General features: G+C 43.5%; 1 protein-coding gene across 2 annotated transcripts in view; it reads right to left on the bottom strand.

Moving 5' to 3' along the window:
• The window catches only part of EXOC4 (exocyst complex component 4), a gene marked incomplete at its 5' end in the record, with an annotated part of 369,114 nt that overhangs the window by 299,721 nt on the left and 48,878 nt on the right, over positions 1-20,515 (bottom strand). For both annotated transcript variants that reach the window (XM_082751522.1, XM_082751523.1), the window contains 2 exons: positions 11,511-11,688; positions 18,807-19,050. In XM_082751522.1, coding sequence (XP_082607648.1) covers positions 11,511-11,688; positions 18,807-19,050 — 422 coding nt within the window. The remainder of the gene's footprint in view (positions 1-11,510; positions 11,689-18,806; positions 19,051-20,515) is intronic.

Below are 20,515 nucleotides of genomic sequence, written 5' to 3'. Positions count from 1 at the left end.
TCATCCTTTTATTGTGTCCTGGCTAATCATCTGTAAGGCTGCTCGTTCTATTTCATTGGCCTTTGTGAGTAAAAAGGGGATGAATTTTGATATTATGCTTAAGGGACCACTCTGATTTATCTATTTACCAACCTGTTGGGAGGTTTTACCGATTTGGATTGTTCTCCTTGTCATATACGACAACTTCTGACTGCTTAAGCTGAGAAGGGAAAACTAATGACATGATTAACCTTTCTGTAGATGGAACGAATCTGCCAAGCAGCAGACAAGAGTCCTGTTCTCACTTTCATCTTGGGTGTTGCATGAGGCTATAGGTCAGCCCTCGGACAAGACAGCAACCAGCTCTTCATCCTCCACCTCGTGCTATGAGCCTTTTCTAGAGGAGGCTCGACACAAGAGACTTGGCCATCAGCAAGGCCAAGCAAACAGCTCCCCTGTCTAGCAAAAGAAAAATAAATGATAAGTTACACGACGTGTTATTTTTCTTGGAGGTTTCACCCCTCTAAAATCGTGTTATTATAATGCAAAATTAGATGTGGGATTTTCAGAAGAATCTAATGTAATTAGTTGCCCAAGTCCCACTGGATTGCCAAGGGAGTTGGAGCCTGAATGCCTTTGGCTCTTTCGGAAAACCCCATCCATCAAAGACATTCATGGGATGGCTCAGTATCAACTACAGAAAAAGCAAGTAACGAGCTGAACATAGTTTCCGAGTTATTTCTGAAGAACTTTACAGGGTTCCTCAGCCACGACAACGCTGTGAATAACAGCACTACCACCAAGTTTTCCACAAAAAAAAAAAAACTTTGGGAAGCAACGTTTCACCCCCAGACACCACGGTAAGAAGTGATCAGTGACACCAAGTCGCATTGTATTACTAAAAATAAAAGGCAATGTTCCAGTAAATAAAAGCACCACAACCACATCACTCAAAACCACAGCATCGAAGCTAAGCACACATGTATTTTTCATTCTCTTCTCCTAGTGCTGCTCTTTGATGTTTTTTCAAGCCTATGCTATAAATGCAAAGCAGAGGGAGTCCGGCTTTTATTACTGGAAAGAATGATTAACAATGCAAGACATTTTATTATTATTTTAATCAGTTTCCAGCTCACAGCTCGCTGAGGGTACCCCAACAGTCACATATTTCTTAGTTCTTTTCCAGTAAACGAGGACCCCAAAGAGTTATACACGGTATTTAATTACATACCAGGAGTAGGACGACTGTATACAGGCCACATTTAATTAACTAATTCCCTCATCTCCCCCTTTTCTCAGGTGAAAAGAGGTTTCCATGGTTCCTAGCATGGACACAGTTACAGTCTCCTCCAGTTGTTTGCGAAGGAAAAACGAGTAACGTGTGGATTCTAAAATAAATAAGGCTGTTAGTTTTGCATCTATATTACATTTTTTGAGAGATGGGGGTCGTTTGGGGTCCTCAAATGGCTCTTCAACACTGCAAGGTTTGAAATTACATATAGGGCTGTGGGGAGGGGAAGGGAAGGGAAGGGAAGGGAAGGGAAGGGAAGGGAAGGGAAGGGAAGGGAAGGGAAGGGAAGGGAAGGGAAGGGAAGGGAAGGGAAGGGAAGGGAAGGGAAGGGAAGGGAAGGGAAGGGAAGGGAAGGGAAGGGAAGGGAAGGGAAGGGAAGGGAAGGGAAGGGAAGGGAAGGGAAGGGAAGGGAAGGGAAGGGAAGGGAAGGGAAGGGAAGGGAAGGGAAGGGAAGGGAAGGGAAGGGAAGGGAAGGGAAGGGAAGGGAAGGGAAGGGAAGGGAAGGGAAGGGAAGGGAAGGGAAGGGAAAATTCCTCTTTATGCAGAGGGAATTCAGAATTGACATTTTACTCAGACAAAGTGCTGCTCCTTGGCCTACCAAACCCATAGGGTCACTGACATCAGGAAACCATCAGGCTTATTTCTCCCCTTCCACATCTGCTCTGGAGTACCAGACAAGCTGGTGTGGAGCAAATTCGGACTTGAAATAATTGTGTACCTTGAAAGGGAGCAGTACTGACTAAATCAATTCCCTTTTCCTGCTGCCACAAGTTCAGGACATGGGATCTTCTGTTGCCATCAAGCTCATTTCCTCCTGATCTCTGCAAATCCTACTTCGGTGTCTCTGTTTGGTGAAGGAATATGGGTTGGGAGGTCCACAGTGTTTCCAGAAACACCGTCCAGTTATTCAGAATTGATGTAAATCCCCACATGGACTTCCATTAACTGCTGCTGGCACTTAGCACAACCAAAATACGGAGATGTACACGCTATATGGTTAGAGAAATACCCATTACATTGTCATGCAAATCAGGATCCCACTTCATAAGGCAGAAATGTGCACCCTTCACATTTAAAACTTCAGCTTGGTGTTGCCACTCACAACAGGGTCCAATGGACAGGCACATCCATCGTACCTTCACGTAACGAGCACTAAAACTAATTTACTGACTAGTAAACCCATCCCCTCCTCCTCCAAAGAATCCAAAAGCACATAAAACCAACAAAAATAAAAGCAACTAATTGTTGCAACCACTTGAAGCAAGATTATTATTTTTGGTGAGATTTTTCAAATAGCCCTTCTTTTCCATTCACTTCAAAATGAACTCAGTACAATAAGGAAATACATCTCAGCCCGTTTCGGGGTCTAGGTCACACAGGCACTTCTGAAGCACGACACCAGCACTTCCCACAGAGAAAACAAGACAGAACAGAGGTACGAGAAGTAGCTCCGATTTTCCATTTTAGCTACTGGAACAGAGAGAAGCAGCTCCTGTGTTGATTTCTTACAAATCAATCTGGGTTGTTTGCTGTTGTTTTAAGTTCCTGGTTAGATGTACAAAATGCTGACTTACAATGCCCTTACCAGAATGCTGCTGAGCACAACAGAAGGATTTGGAGGTGGAGAGGAGTCGTTTGTTCTCAATTTAAGTTGGGAGTTTGTCATTCCCTGCAAAGTACGCAGGCTTCCAGCCCTCCAGTCTCTCAGTCCAGAACACACCAGTGAATCATCAGCCACTTGCTGGTGGTTTGTGCATACAGATTTGCACAATATATATAGAAATGGAGACTGTGTTCCCTGCTAAGTCCTTTGGATTAATCTTGGTCAAAGCCTGGTGCAGCGGAAATTTCTCAACCCAAACAACACGTGAACTAATTAAGAGAAAATATTGAGGTTGGTTTTGTGTTTAAATACTTTCTCACCATGGTGTCCCAGCCATGTACATGCCCTCAACAGCATCACAGTCTTCCCACTTCAGACCCAAATCTTCATTATCTATCACCAGAGTTTGCACTAACCATTGTGAAGATATTGCATATATAAACCTGATGACACATTACTGAAAACACTGAGAGCTATTTGCAGACTTCCTAAGGAAAGCCACTTGAAAAGGCAGCTGGTCAGTGAAACCATGAAAGAAAGTACAAAATTAACAGAATATTGAAGCCTGTGGGCCGTCATCAAAAACTTATATTAAAACACCAAATTTTGAGTGTTGGCTGTTTTGCATATTCATTTCCTGATTCTCGCTGGTGCAGGGCAATCGTAAGGTCAAGAAAACCAAAAAACTCAGAAACTCAGAAGCGACAAAATAAACTCCAAACAGGCCCACCAGAACTAATCAGGGTTTCCAAACCCTTCCGTTTGTTTCACTCATTCAAACATTAGCTCCCCCATGTGTAAAACGCAGCGTGGCATCGCCCTGGTGAGATCAGATGACTAAGTCACTTTGATGATGACAAGCATGCTGCGAAGTCGATGTTCCTAAAATGTTTTATGTATGCCACTGGTGACACACAACACATTTCAAAGTGCTGCCTGTGTGTCCAGAGCTGCAGAAACAGCAGCTTCCCAAGTGTATGCGAGCAGACTTGCAGTTGCCTTCACAAGTGGCAAGGAGCTGCTGTTACCTACCTCCAGCGTTAGCTCCTTGCATGCAAATCTCCATAAATGCTGCACCTTCTCATCTGGCTCCAGCCCTGGAGCAAGTCCAAGAGAGAGTGAAATTGGTAAAAGAAGGAAAAAAGACGGGGGGAGAGGTAGACGAAGAAATGGATGCACGTGGGTGAATGGAGAGCAGTAAGAGGGAGGTACGGCTTGCAGAATGAAAGAGGAGGAAAACTAGAAATTAATATTCTAGCAGCTCCTTTCTGAACTTATGTATTTAAGCTTGGTATCCTCTAACTGAGGAAGGCTGAGCTTCTTCACCCACTTTGGTCTCAGTCCTACAAGTTCACTGACAGGGGCTCACCTGCAAAACACATTCGTCTACGAGCAAAAAACAAGGAAGATAACAGAAATTTAAGAAAATTTTAGGCAATGCAATTCCATAGCTTCCTATGGCACAGAATAACCAAAGAAAATCATTCAGCACCCCAAGAACACAAAGCTGAGATTTCGTATCAGGAAAGAAACAGCGGGAGCTGGTAAACCTCAGGAAAAGAAAGGGCTTCTACCTTACCACTTTGTAAATGTCACGCATGTTAAACACACCAAGCACACGGCACAGGAGCGGAAAGGCTTTTTAAGCACAACAGTTTCCAAACATTTCCCTGGGATATCAGCTCCTCTCTAACATTAGCGGGAATTTGCCTGCATGAATCCCTCCTGCACCGCTGTCAGATTAGACGCCTTGCAGCGAGGACATGATGAGCATTTGGCCTTTTCCCGTTCGCAGCATTTTTATGATGCTGCTCAGAGTACGTCTCGCTGCCTTTAAAGCTCCTCACACAGGGACCAAGTGTGAATAAGCTCAGCACATCAAAAGAGACGTGGTTTTATAGTCCCATAAAACATGTCTACAAATGCTGATGAACTACTTGTAGTGACTCCTAATTCTAGCTGACAGCGGGAATAAAGTGCAGCGGACACCGAGAGTAACCGGGGAGGGAAAGAAAAAGCACATCAGACCTAATAAAACCATACAAGAATCTAGGGAAATGGTTAAAATCAAAGGGAGCGTACTTGTCTGCAGCCAAATTTCCATTTCTTCTACACCATCCCATAATTAATTAACAATTCCAGAAGATGAAGGCTGAGGAGCAATTCACAGGCTTCAAAATTCACATTTTGAGCACCTCTATTCAGAATACCCTTGTTGCTGCTGGCAATTGAAACGTAGACTTCCCATCAGGTGTGGTGGCCGCTTGACAACCTTCACACTCATTCTCAGAGGACTTTCAACTTGCAAAGCAAAGACTTCGAAGTGACATCGTTGGAGCAAAGCCGCAAAAAATATGGATGTGCTCTCAAATTGGATAAATTAGGAAGCATCTGACAGTGGACAAGGATCCAAAAGGCTCAGGTTTCACTCCAACTGCCAAATATCAAAGCAGGGAACACGTCATTCCCCTGTTCTGCATTCCCAAACTCAGAGCAGGCTTTCTCTCAGCCTGGCACCCTAGCCAAGTTGCCCTCTGCTGTAACTTACAGTTTGGGGAAATTATTTACTGATGGGGCTCCTCACAGGTATTTGTTGCACCTTTTTCCTCCAGTAGAAGGCAGACTTCAGAGAAAATAACGTATACGTTTTTAATTCACATATATGCATTTAGCTACTTAAATATTTAGGGATAAATCCCCCTAAAAAAAAGTTTAAGCTATGAATTCATAACTATGCTCAACCTCAAAAGCTAAATCCACCTGATATCAAGAGCCTGTCAAGTCCATAGCAGCGTGAGGCTCTACAGTGTGGACAGAAGAAGGTGATTTTTGCCTTGCTCACATACCTGCAAACATTTCATTAAATGAGCTAATCTTTTTTAAATCTCCCAAACCATAAGCTCGGTGACCTCTTCTGCAATAAACTGCACGAGTGATCGTACACTGTTCAAACAACTCATTCTTATGCCGGGCTTTATCTCTTTGAACTTTAAAGCAAACGTTAGTGTTTATGAAATACACTGGATCAACAGCTCTGGGATAAAAACGACTCCTGAAATAAAAGCTGTAACAGAATTATTCACGCACATTTCTGCTGTGTCGCCACGCTAATACAGCAGTTCAATTAAAAAGGGGGGGGGGGGGTTAATTAATTAATTAAATTCCTGGGACAGGCAATAATCCGACGTTGATAGCCAGCTCAGCTCTGGACCTCTTCCAGGTGTCTGTTACCAAAGCAATTCAGTTAGCTTTAAACACACTTCACTTCAGCAGGAACCATCCTGTTAAAGGAAAACAGATCGATGGGCATTTCTGCTTCGTATTCTTTGCTTTTTAAAGGGAAGGTGTGCCATGGCTCTCTTGTTCTTTGCCCTTCCAAATGCATAATACATCTTATGCTGTGGAGTCTCTTTGCACTTGAAAACTTTCTCACCTTTACCAGGGCAATTTCAACCACCTTGAATTCCTTCTGCATCTTCTTAAGAGCTTAGGGAAGGTACCAAATGACTTTCTGTTTTGAGTGTAAGGAGGCAACTTCGATCATTATGTAAATTGGAATGAGGCTATGAAATGTTTTAGCTCAATGGACATCACATACCCCCTTGAAGCATACTTAGCAGGACCCAAATTTAAGATGTATCTTCCTGCAAAATTATCTCATCCCTTCCCAGATTCAGACAGGTGACATTCGTCCTGAACTGCAAATGTTCACTGAAATTTTCATGCTGTTAGGAGATATGTACAGGAGGCAAAAAAAGGAAGTTGTGTTATATTCACTGTGCTGGATTCGTTAACAAACAAGCATGTTCTCAGCTCACTTCCACCAAGAAATGGGGAGAAAAAAAAACAGGCCAAGTATCCCACTCCATAATTTTTTAAATTCCAACTTTCAGTATCAGCATCCTGGAGAGGGTAATGCACTCTCCTCCCCCTTTACACACCCAACATTGAAACTGCATTTTTCAAAAGCTGCAGAAAAATCTCTTGCACAACCATCAGCCTCTCAGCTGAAGGAGAGATGAGCATTAATGAGACACACCAGTCAGGAGTCCAAGGGCATCGGTTCCACGCATTTAAAACCATTTAAAAGGGATCAGAAAAACTGCCAAGCGCATTATTTTGAGGACAACCATGAAACCATTAATTTCCACATGGAAACGTTCTGAAAAATAATGCTGCTGCAGGTTCAAGACATCACCTGGTGAACTTCCCAAATGCAATAGCAATTTCATACATCGCTCTGACATTTCAACCAGCATCTATGACATATTATTACACTCTCATCCAAGAATCTTATTTTACTTTATAAGTATTAGCTGTGTCGTAAATAGTTAATTCATCCTTTAAATGTGAAGTTTTGGCAAAGAGAGCTGTGGCTACCCAGCCCAGCACACAAGGAGTCAAGCAGGGAATGACAATTGCCAGGATAAAGCTTTTGCTTCCCTTCTTTGCAGCACATTCCTGCTCTCACCAACACAGACATAGTTCAAGGACCTGAGCAAGCAAAAAGTGAAGCCAACAAAAAGCATCTGACCAAATCAACTCCCTCCCATGAGGTAACTCCTGGGAAAATAAGCAAGACTGCCAAGCAGTGGATGTAGTGTATTAAATTAAGTACAAAGGCTGCTGGACTCCACTGCCTTTCCCCTGCTCACTTGTGTGCTTAAGGACCGATAACTTTTGCTGGTAACTTGCTTACAAAGTCACCAAGTGGCTGAGCTTGCTGCAGCAGAGCCAGGCACATCCCCGAGTGCTCTAGCACGACTCCCTGGGAAGCGTGGCAGAGCAAATACAACTCAGTGCAGCTTTTCAATGAGACGCTCACGCTGCTGGCCAGCAGCCCTGGCTGCATGCTGCCGAACTGCTCCATCCCCTGCTCGCATCACGAACTCACTCCTGTGCCATTTCTCTACACGAGGAAGAAAACATTACAGCTTCTGGACAGAGGAGCTCCACATGCCAAGAAGAAGCTCTCTTATTCAACAGTTTCTGGTATCTCTGGCTCTGCAGCAACAAAACATTACCGTGTGGGCAGGCAGGAGGCTTCAATTTCCCTTGCCACAGTTTTCTTACGGTTTCAGCAATGCTTAGACTACTAAATGACACTATTTGGGGAAAACACCTGAAAGGAGGACCACAAAAAAGGACAGTAATAATTGTCAGCGTTTTCTGAGCAGACAGCCCACCAGACAGCCTGGATACTTGTGTTCTGTCGCCCTGGTGCTGCTGAAGATGCAATCTGTGTCCTGGAGCACATATATGATTTTGCTTGTCTTCTGAAAAGAAAATAGAGATCGGCCACCTTCTTTGAAAAAAAAGAATGAGAACTACAACCGCAAATACTACTGCTGTTACAGAAGAAAAGAAGATCTCTTCCTTGGAGGCAAACAGCACCAGCCTAAGCTGATAACAGGATCCTGAGTACGCACGGAGATGTCACATTTGCTGGGTGTTTTCTCTGGCAGCAGGGTATTGCACTCCTACAAAGCAGCTGACAGGACGATCACCCTGTCACTGGAAGGTGGCGTTTCTGAAGCAGCTGAATGAGCACTGGTATTATTCGGCGGGGACAGATGCCTCTTTCTCCTCGTGGCATCAAAAGACAGTGCTAAAAAAAAAAGGTGAATGAACTGCTCCAAGTTCTAAAAGCAAGGGAGAGCCATCACTGCGAGCATCAGCTGCATGCCCACTGCTGCTGCTCCCCTGACACTACTCCAATGGGACAGGAGGCGTACTTGCCTTTTACTCAAGCACGTCCATCGCTCTGCCTTTCAGGTAACAAAGCCTAAATAGCAGCACGTCATCACTTGGGATGGGGGAATGCCATGCATACATTGAATTGTGCCAAAAAATAAATCAGAATTCCTCTGCTGCGTAGTCCCAAAGCAACTCTTCGTGTCAGTACAGCTCCACCTGCCAATGTAACACCCTACAATAATGGCCCTACAATAATGACGCTCTTCAGAAGGATATCCCACCCACTGCTACGCTGACGAGCTAAATTAGCTCCATATATAAAAAGAGCAAGTTAAAATTTAAACAACTTCCAAATCCCTCTTGCTGGCACGGTGATACAGCTACAGGCCAGGCTGGCTCCGGTACAAATAACTTCAAACTGTGTTTTCCTGAACAAGGCTGCCCTAATATTTCGATGAACTGATTTCTTTGTTTGTTTGTTTTCTAGCACTCCGGCAGCCGGCTCGAAAAGGTCACTCTGTCTTCCTCCTGACGAGTTCGGTATTATTCCTCTATTCACAGAGAAGGTCAAAAATATCTTATATCTGCATGTTCGCTACCTAAACATCACCTGACTTTGTGCCACCTATCCGAAACCGTACCGCAGTGCTTTGTGCTGTTATTAGGGAGCATTCAGAAATCCAGCTTTAAAAAAAAAAAACACAAGCTGCTCAAAACAACTCTCTCATGTTTTCCACAAAGGACAATTTCCAGCCCACCACGAGCGCACATTATTACTTTTGTGCCCAACTACAAAGAGATAACCTCGCTGCAACGGATTTCCCATGCAGGGCTGCACAATGTACGTGTGGCAAAGATTACCCATGTGAATTACCGAGCCACGTGATGCTGCTCCAAGCGTGATGAATAAGTTTCATTCATTAGGATCTGCAGGAATTGCGTCGTTTCCCCGATGCGCCCCACCACTAACCTACTTCCTCCAGATTTTCATCCTCCCCCAACAGCAGGCGCGTTTAAATATAAACACTTTTAAACCTGAGTTTTCTGCTCCCCCTGCCACTATTTTTCTGATTAATTTTCAAGACTAATTTTGTCTTGGGCTTAAAGGTTTTATTCTACTCTAAAAAAAATAATAATCTGCTCATATGAAACTAACATACAAAAAACCACAAAGCTTCCAGTAGAGAAATGGAAGATTTCCTCCTTTCCACGTCAGTCAATGCTCATCTCTTACCCTAAAACAGCAAGAGATGATGGAGTTTAAAGTGCTGCTTTTGTGCACTGAAAAAGCTATCTGTGACTCTTCTGGAAGCTGTTCAGACTCCCTCTGACGCTTGTGCTGTCAGGCCAATAGCAATGAAATCTTTACAAGTGGGCTGCTTCATATTTCTTGGCACTTTCCTTGCAGAAAGCTTGGCCACGTGTTTTCTCCCTAACACAGGAAGCTCACTCATTCTCTGGATGTGCACACCTACACATGCTTCTGTAAGAAAGTTTTATCAACGTTATTTGGTAATAGCCAGCATAACTCACGCCCAACTGCGCCACTCATGAGGAATGAAACCATCACTAACCCACACTGATAAAGGGGAATTACCAGCCTTGTCATTGTGCTTCACTGAAGATGAAATCTTGGATGATTCTTGGTGCCAAGCTTTATCCTGCTACAGCAAAGTTTGCAGAACTCAAAGCTCTTCAAGGTCTTTTGGACCTCATGGGCAACAGAAAGGAGGCTGGAGACTTCCCCCGCCAAACCCTTTCCTCGTGTCCTTAACTATTTCCTTTATTAGGACCAGACATCTTTGATTTTATGATACTCTTCTGTTTAGAAAACCAGTCATTAACCTCTGGCTGGACGTTCCCAATCAATTTTTTGAAGAACAATACTGAACGAAGGAGAAAATTTATATCAAGGTGAAAACTTATTGTGATTTCTTTAAATGAAAGCACCAGCTCACTTAGAAAGACACGCAAGTGGGGAAGGAGACAGTGGGCATGATCAAAAGGCCCAGAACTTATTTTTTTTTCTGTCCAAGAAGTATTTGCATTCACAGCATGCACGCACAGCCATACTTGTGTAAGCAAAAAACCTGTGTGCATCATTGCACAGACACACAAACCTTTAGAGAAGCAGCAAAACAGGCCTGTGACCTACAATGAAAATGTGCGTCAGTGTAGGAGCCAGAGAGCATTTTTCAGGAACAGCACAGAAGTAGAATGACCAAAATAAATCTTGCCACCTCTTGTAAATTACGCCAGGCTAACTTCTTCGACCTCCTGTAGCAAATAGTGGGTGAGGTGTACACCTGTGTATTAGGCATAGGGGAAATTCCAAAATAAATACATGAAAAAAAATAAAAACAATGTAATCAGAGTGTGTGTTGGCCTCACAAGTATGAGAGAACAGACGTGTGACAGACAGCTCTGCTGCCTGGGAGAGCCTCAGATCCTAAGGTGATAGGCGTGGTACCAAATAAAGCCTAAGCAGGGTACAGCTTTAGTATGCTGTGGCTTAGAATATGAATCAAATCAGACTTCCCTGAAAACACGCTAGCAGCTAGTGTCTCAGCTGACTAGAACCAAGGCACACTGACAAGAGAAGACAAGCGATTAGAGCTGTGACACTTTATAAGACAGGCATGACATGGTAACATGGAACAAAAATGTCACTGTTTGAAAGCTTCTGCTAAATCACTTGGTAGGCAAAAGGAATCAACCTCTCCATACACTATAAGGACGAAACTACAGATTTAATTTTTTTTTTGCTGATATTTAAGCTCATTGGAATTTAAAAGTCTGCTATAAATGTGCCCACTTACCAAAAATCAAGACAAATTCCAGCCCAGCTGTCTCTTGAACATGACAGAACTGTTTTCTGTGATATTCTGGTGAAAAAAAGCTGTCCCAAGCTTGAAGTGTGCCCACTTGAAGTCGCCTTACCTGCAAGACATCTTGGATCTTCACCCACACATCAACCATGTCGTAGAGCTTGATATCACCATCGTACTGGCTGCAAGGAGAGGCCACTGTTTGCTGAAGGTGTCCAAGGACGACGGAGTGCGCAGCAGCCACAGCATTGAATTTGTCAAAGAGAAGCTCTAGCAGTTCCAGCAGCAACCTGCAAACCACCAAGAAAATGTCCACTCATTCTCCAGAAGACACCACAGCACATCTGAGCAGCAGGCAGGGGTCACAGGATTGTGACTTCAGGCCCTGCTTTGTGACAGATGCTCTGTGCAACCAGGGAAGCTTCAAACTCCGTGGGAGCTCGAGGTGATTAGCTTCAGCTGTTAGCAGCCCAAGTTTGATACCCAAATACTTCTGAGCACCTTCTTCCTTTTCACACTGTCCTTGATACACAGTCTCTTAACCTTTAGTGTGTTCAACTTGGGGGTATAAGAAAGACAAATATATTCACAACCACATAACATTTCAACACCATGACAGTAAAGACTGTTTTAAGTTCCCAGGTAGAGCAGCAGACAGGGATGGAGACCACCTGCCTTTCACCCAGAAGGAAGGAAGGGTGTTAATTCGACAAGAATTTACTTACCCATACAAAAAGAATGCAAGTTATTAATTTTAAATTACCAAATAAGCAGTATGGAAGGTTTTAAACAACATGAAAGATTAAAAAAAAGGATTAAACAACAGGAAACCTAAACCATCAAGCTCTTCAGTTGTGTCAATTATAAAGTTTTTTTGTAACATGCTACAGCTATAACCTCATCAAAATGTACAGCACGTTACCTGCTCCTATAGCTTCTTTACTGCCCAATTACTGTGATTAACATACCTTTGCCAAGTCCTAAATATTTTGCGATAAGGCAATGACTCATTATTTTTGATCTTATTATTTGGGAAAAGGAACATTCTGATAACTTCACTGCCATTTAATGAGCAATGCAGGTACACGTGTAACCCCAACACGATGTGAAGGTAACGCTTCCCAGATCCCTGTGTTGGGTACTTTCAGGCTCTGACAGACAGGCTCCACTACATTTCAGTACAGCCATTTAGGAATTACCATGCACTTGAAGTGTGTCTTCCCAGCAGAGGTGACTGTCCCCAGAGGAGGGCAGAAGATCTGCAGGAAAAGCAGATCCGCCTTCACTCATTAACCATCACACTACAGCCTTCTGTTTGTTAACAACCACTAATAAGGCGTGCATCCGTGCCTCGGACACTTTAATTCAGTATGCAAATACTCTGCATACATCCAGTTTCGTCAGCTGTTTAAGCCAGGAGATGGAGAGTTAATTGGAGAATCTGAGAAGCTGCTGCACATTTGCTGTTGGTACCCTGAGACAGCAGGAGTCATCTGGCACGATGCTGTGGCTAAAAGCACCTACCTTAGCCTAAACTTCCAGTCTGCAAAGGACAGAAGCTTGCTATTATTCAAAACCACAACCATCAGTTCATTTTATACATATATATAAATATATATTCACACAGACACACACAGCTGTATAATGCTGTACATATGTAACTCTCCCACGGATCTCACGTGGACCATCCACCTACCAATGATACCAATTATACAACTTAAATGGTTAAGCAGAAGAGCACCTTGATACGACTGAAAGAGCCCATGGATAAGTCCTGGAGAGTACAGTGATCAGGTCAAGTGGTCAAAATGTATGTAAGATTAAACAGAAGATGTTTTTAGGAATTGCCATTTTCATAAAAGACACAAAGACATTAATATTGCCATACCTTAAGTGGCTATAGATCTAAGACATTTAAGCAATCCAAAAGAACTGATGAGTATGACAATTTCTTTCTTATTTAGGAAAGGCAAAAATGCCTAATGAGTAAGCGTTGTTGGCACTGAAAGAGAAAACTATTACATTTTTTACAGGTCTTTACATATTTAAATAAGACGGTCAGGAGATAATCAAATGTACAGGACATACAAGTGATACAAGGAAGTTTGCTGTGGAAGGAAAGTCATTTTCCTCCATTTAGGTTTTGTATAAAGCCTAACAACTACCCTGCCCAAGGCAGAGCAGTTGCTCCTACAGAAGGAAGATCTATACAACTTCCATCCTCGCTGACCACCGTTGTCCCATCACCATTGTTATCAGTGAAGAAGACAGGGCAATGTGCAGACAAGGCTGCCTGAAAAAAACCTTGCATCGTTTTTATCCAAGTACCTTCTCCAACCTATTCTGGAGCATGGGAGAGGTGACTATGGCTTCAACAGCTCCTATAAGGTTGTAGAGCTTCTCACAACAAGTACCAGAGAGGGGTTGAAGAGGCAGCCAGGGCAGGTGGCTGCTCAGCCAGAAGCCAGCAACATGAGGAGGAAAAGCAGGGGTGGAAGCACTGGGAAAGAGGAAGAATTTCCTGATGGAGGAATCAACATGCAGCTTTGATAGAAATACCAAGAAGGTGGCCTCGTGGGGTCAAATGGATTCTTTGCCACTCAGAAAAATTAGCAACGCAAGCCTAAGCTCTACTAACATCCCATTGCTAATGAAAATTTAATTATCTACATACCTCATTATTGACCCAGGAAAGGATGAATTTGCAGAACCAAACTAGCTGGATAGTTTGACAAATTCATTTTTATTGATTCTAAGTGAGCTTCATCTCACATTATCAGCTTATTTATGAAACCATTACTAAGATAGTATTACTCTGAGCAGAATTATTTGGTCTTCCCATCTGCCTGTTCTCGTGGTACAGACTGACAGAAATGAAGCTCCCCCAGCCACGTCCTTCGGCCTCCATAACATAACGGAATCATAGAATATCCCCAGTTGGAAGGGACCCACCAGGATCATCGAGTCCAACTCCTGGCACCACACAGCTCTACCCCAAAATTCAGACCATGGGACTGAGAGCACAGTCCAAACGCTTCTTAAACTCCGACAGGGTCGGTGCCGTGACTACGTCCCTGGGGAGCCTGTTCCAGTGCCTGACAACCCTCTTGGTGAAGAACCTCTTCCTGATGTCCAGCCTGAACCTCCCCTGTCACAGCTTGACACCATCCCTCGGGTCCTATCTGTGGTCACTAAAGAGAACAGATCGGCTCCTTCCCCTCCACTCCCCCTCATGAGGAAGCTGTAGGCCGCCATTAGGCCTCCCCTCAGCCTCCTCTTCTCCAAGCTGAACAGGCCCAGTGCCCTCAGCTGCTCCTCGTACGACTTCCCCTCTGGGCCCTTCACCATCTTTGTAACCCTTCTCTGGATACTAATCCCCATGGAAGTAGTCACAGCACCAAGCCTGTCTGAATTTAAGAAACATTTGGACTGTGCACTTAGTCCCATGGTCTAAAACTTGGGGTAGAGCTGTGTGGTGCCAGGAGTTGAACTCAATGATCCTTATGGGTCCCTTCCAACTCGGGATATTCTATGATTCTGTGAGTAATCCATCAGGTTGTTTTTGGAAGAAGGTGACCCAAAAGAGACGCAGACCCAGGCAGTGTCAGACAGCCAACAAGACAAAACAGCGTAAAATAATATGGCCTAGATTTTATGCACACGGGGTTGCAGCACCAAGTGACCTACGCAGAACACATGCAGACAATGACAGGAGCCTGGCTTGGGCAATTTGTCAAAGCAACCTCATAACCCCTTCACTGAGAAATATAGTAAATATGCTGAGAGACAGTGACACACACCCAGAAGCAACTCCTATTGTCTGGGTACTAACGGAGAATGAATCGATGCAAAGTGACTGCTGACTCCTGAATGAGGTTGCTAATGACAATCCACGTGTCTTCGCAGCAATAACGTCCCCTGCCTGGTCAGAGTAGTGGCACGTGTATAATTTCTATATTTATTTTAAGGCTTTGAGATTAAATAAAGGGCCAGAAGCATCTTAGAAACATGTAGGGAAAAAGGCACTGAATGCAATCAATAGGATTTAGGTACAAAATCATCAGTAAACCTCTTTGTCTTTGGTCAGGTTTTCTACTACAAGTAAGGCTCAGGCAATGTATCTCTCCCAAAAACCTGTCCCATAAATCTGGCACTCAAGTGGGCATGCGTCTGGATTATTACTCATCTAAAGTCAGCAGCCTTCCTTACCTCAGGAGATACCCACAAATTCATTAAGACATAGCAGTACTCCATCCTAAGGCAGCACAGGCTCCTTTGTGATGCCCTGTCCTCTGCAACCCAAGAGTTGGTTTTTTAAACATGCAGGTATTATGTTCTAATGAACCACTGACTAAGGATAATTGGTACAAAAAAAGATAGGAATCTCCTGGAAAGAGTCTAGGAGAGGGCCTGGAGCATCTGCCCTATGAGGAAAGACTGAGAGACCTGGGTCTGTTTAGCCTTAAAAAGAGAAGACGGAGGGGATCTTATCAATGTTTACAAATATATTAAGTGTGAGAGACAGAGGGATTTGGCCAACCTCTTTTCAGTGGTTTGTGGGGACAGGACAAGGGGCAATGGCCCCAGAATGGATCACAGAAAGTTCCGCACCAACATGCCAAAGAACGTCTTCATGGTGAGGGTGATGGAGCACTGGGACAGGCTGCCCAGGGAGGTTGTGGGATCTCCTTCTCTGGAGATATTCAAGGCCCGTCTGGATGCCTACCTGGGCAGCCTGCTCTAGGGAACCTGCTTTGGCAAGGGGGTTGGACCTGATGATCTTTTAAGGTCCCTTCCAACCCCTACAATTCTGTGATTCTGTGATAATTGTGTGCGTTGGGAAACCTGAACATCAGCTGTGTCACAAGACCATGCAAACCTTTTTTCTGTGAGCTCGCTGGTGAAAAACATCCTTAATGTGCACATGCTTATTAACAAGCCCAGTACCCAACAGCATGGACAAGGTTTGCTCCTGGCAGGTATACAGGGGCTACAGGACTTCGAGAGGACGAACCCAATGAACTTCTGAAGATCTAAACCAAGAGCCCACTGCCTGTTGGCTCTGTGAAGACAAAACCTGAAAGTACCTAAGAGACATTGCTCCTCCCTGGGAGCTCGTTGCTTTAGAGTCATAAAAAAAAATATTCTTCATCTTAAAAACTTGGGGGCAATTCATGTTTTTTATGTACAAATATAAAAAGTGGCCACACAGAAGTTAGTAAAAAAAAAAAAAAAAAAAAAAAAAAGGGTGGAAGATTGGTGCCTGATCTCTTTTTCAGCTCTTGCACAATGAGGGGGCTCTACCTTTTTTATGTAGCTACCCCAAAAGAATTACACCAGAGGCAGAGATTACCAAGTGGAGCGAAGCATCACCTTTTTTACAGGGATAAGACGTTAGCCAACCTTTGAGGGCTGCCAGACAACGTCACAGAAATGCATCCAAGGTATTTTGTGCATACCTAACGAGGTGAGGGGAGGCTGTCCACCAGAGGGTACAACACAGTCTCCGACCTTCCCTGCCCTCAGATCCCCTCTGTCATCTCATTAGTCATTTGATTTGCCAGAAGGAAGATTTTTTTTTATGGATATCCTTTAAGAACAGAGGCACTGAGCTCAGCGTTAGCAGACTGAGAGGCATTCATGTGTGACTAGTTTTCAGGCAACTGAAAAGCATTTTACTCACCAAATCCTAAGGTCAAATCAGCATCGTGGCTGACAGCCTAATGAACAGTTAAGTAGTTTCAGGCGCTACATCACGCTCAAATTTGGGGTCTTACAGAGCTCTCTTGAAACAGGAGGACCTCGTTGTGATGTCTTTGTTTTTTTCCTTGACAGCAGGAAAATGTCACTTAGTTCTGATTTTAAATTGTAGCTAATTTAAGGGGTGGTATACTTTTCCAGACTATAATTTATTCTTTTCAATATAAATGAATTTACCTCCTTGCTGTAAACTTCTCATGCAATTTTGGTTTAGAAACTGTTCTAATTATCTCCTTACTCGACATGAATTAAAGACTCTTTTCCCCAGCTCTGGAATATAAGCATCCTAAGGGCTCATAAACTCCTACTAATCACACGCCAAAACCCATTAAAGTTTTCTGCACCTTACTAGCCCTCTGGGCAGGTTAACATCATTAAAATATGATATGATCCAATTTTATCAATTTCAATGGGCAACCAATACCCATGTCACCTCTCAAGACCAATTCATAAATCAAGTGTCAAGCATACATTACGTTCCAGCATGATATCAGAGACAAAAATTCTGCCTTCTGATCCACCCAAAAAACTTGGTTTCACCAAGATATCAGTACTGTAAGGCTACTAATTCTTCAGCACCATCAGGCTACTAATTCTTCACAACATAATTGTTTCCGTGGCAATGATAATGCTAGGAATTGAAGAAAAATTCTTTACCAAGCTAAACTTTTCCTCGGGAGCACTTTCCATTATAAATATTACGTGTAATGAAGACACACATTTTAGTTTTCAGTCGTCTTCTCCACTGTTTCCCTTCGGGCAGTGATCACTGCAATGTGCAATACTACAAATTAAGATTTCAGCTAAAAATGATAGCTAGCCCTTACGGAGTCCTGTTTTAGTGACTCCTGACGAAGAGCAAAAACACAGCTCTTGGTTGGCTTCCACACTTTGCTATTAATGTAAATGGGGCTGCAAAACAATTAGAAACTTGGCCATATATTTACTGATATAATTAGTTCCATATATGATTTCTAAGCTTTGCACCTGCACCAGCTTAATTAGACTCCGCTCCACTTGAAATAAATAACTGAGCTGAATCTTCTCTTTCAAAGTTCTGTTACGTATGAACTTAAAAATTTCTCTGGCATCAGCACCAAGTGTAAAGTCATGATTCAGTGCAACGCAAGAAAATAATATTTGTTTTGGCACCAAGTGTTCTTTGCATCATACATAGCAGCAACCTGAGACAGCATTACAATTCAATCTGTTGTAAAGCTGCTTAAAACGAAAGGTTAAGGTTAAAAAAATAATCAAGTGCTTCACGTTATATGCCTCTTACTACTTAAGTAATGCAGGCTTCTACTGTGCTCCCGCCTTCAAATCTGCATTTCAAACATCTGCTTAGCCACAATATTCTCTTCTACAGCCAAGCACAGAAGGAAGCATGTCCCTTACCCACCACCTTAGCTGAGAGCAACACTACCTTTCTGAGTATCTTTCCTACATTCCCAAGCCTTTCAGGTGCTCAGGGCACATCAAGCCTCTCAGCGAAACACAGGCATTTCTCAAAAAAGTAGCATTTCGGATCTCTCCTACTGCAAAAACCATTATTGTCATTCCTTCAAATGGCAAGCAGACATGACGCCCTTCTCCAGGCTTCTTTTTACAGCAACCAAATTTCATTTCAGTGTTGAAATATCCTTACCTAGGCTGATTTTCCTGGGAAATATTTTCCCCTCTCTGGTAACCATTGTCAGCCACCTGGGTTGTGGAGCGCTTCACAATCTGCTTGAGTTCTTGTTCTAGGCGATCCTGGATGGCTTTCACCGTTTCAGGGATTTTTTTCAGCTTGGCTAACCCTTTGATGAGTATGCCCATGAAGACAGTGCTGTTCTCCTCGGGATCCAGATCCATATCTTCCTTAATTTCCAGAAGGCTTGTTTCTCGCACTGCAATATAATTTAAAAAGCAAAAACCAAGATTTAAACTAACGAAAGCCACACTTAGCACCACGCATAACACTTCAAGCAACCAAGAAATAAACAAGGAGACATCAGCAGTCAGATTTTGGGGGAGGTGGGAAAGGGCAGTGGATGTTTTACTTTGCTTGTAAGGTTCCCTATAAACACAACAGCCTGTACATTTTTATTGACTTCAAAACAGAGCTTATAGTGTCTTACATATTAGGAAGCAGAGGAAGCCTGCTGCAATTAAGATACCCATAAATGAGGTGTTCTATCACTACAAACCCCCCAAATGTGTTTCAAGGAGCTAAAGCCTCCAAATTTCTAACCCAGCTGTTTCCCTTCACTGGATTCTTCACAAGAGAGAAATTTTCCTTATAAACACTATCAAGCCTAACAGACTTCTGATGAATTCGGCAAAGTTTACCCTGCTGAGGTGAATTATTGCCTGATGTTATCCCGTTCTGTTTTATTACGTCTGTCAAGGGGTTGATGAAGCTACTCAAATCTTTTAGCGAGGCTTCTAGACAGGAAAAACTAGAAGGATTAGCAAGGATGTGGTGGATACAGCCCTCCTGAAGGCCCAGGGATCGCACAGGGAGAAATTCTGTTGCTAAGCGACATGAGGGGAAAGGCAATTGGTACCACGCTCGTTTTAAGTACCATCATTAATCAACATTTCTTTATTTACAGATAACAAAAGGATGCCTCTGCTGAAGCCTGGGTGAAGAGTTTAATAAATATATCGAAACACCAGTGAGAAGTATGTGTCTTCAAGGAACCTTGACCACAGCATCCTGGCAGATCCCCAGCCATGCTCATTAGCAGCTGGAGAGGTGGTATTTGGACAATCGGCTCCGAAGGATGTGGCTGAAGCTGTGCCATCCACTGTACAGGCTCCTAGGAATGGAAATGGAATGGAAATGGAAGTCCAATAGGAATGGAAACCAAATGGCTGCTTCGTTTTCCTTGTCCCAAGCTCTGGCGAGGGCTGTTGGATGATAGATGACTCCTGTGGATTCTGCTGCTCAACAGATTTTTCGCTTCAATCAAAAACTTCTCTAAGAACCTGAATAAACATCAAAAGGTCCACTGGCAGGATTGAAATGGCATGGCAGAAATGAAAAACGGCACGTCTCAAGCAGCACGCAGCCCTGTTGCCGTCTAAAGCTGCGGCACTCTGCGCAGAGAGCAACCCTGCAAGTCAGCACGAGATCAAGAAAACGACGTCCCAAAGAGTCTGTACGGTGCCTCTTCACAAACAGCACCACGAGAAGCAGATAAAGCTTATTTCAGTGGCAGCTGACACCAACCTCCTTGCTGTATGTGATCCCAAGCACTCGCTCGTCTTTCAGCCTCCAGCACCAGCAGCACCGCCAGGTAAGAGGGAGGTAAGAAGGGACCCTACAGAGTCATCTCGCACCACAACACAGAGTGGCATTGGGTTTTA

Source organism: Aythya marila, assembly GCF_965140915.1.
Source record: "Aythya marila genome assembly, chromosome: 1".
Classification (NCBI taxonomy): Eukaryota; Metazoa; Chordata; class Aves; order Anseriformes; family Anatidae; genus Aythya; species Aythya marila.
Note: the sequence above shows the minus strand (reverse complement) of the source record. Positions and strands in the feature narration are given on the sequence as shown.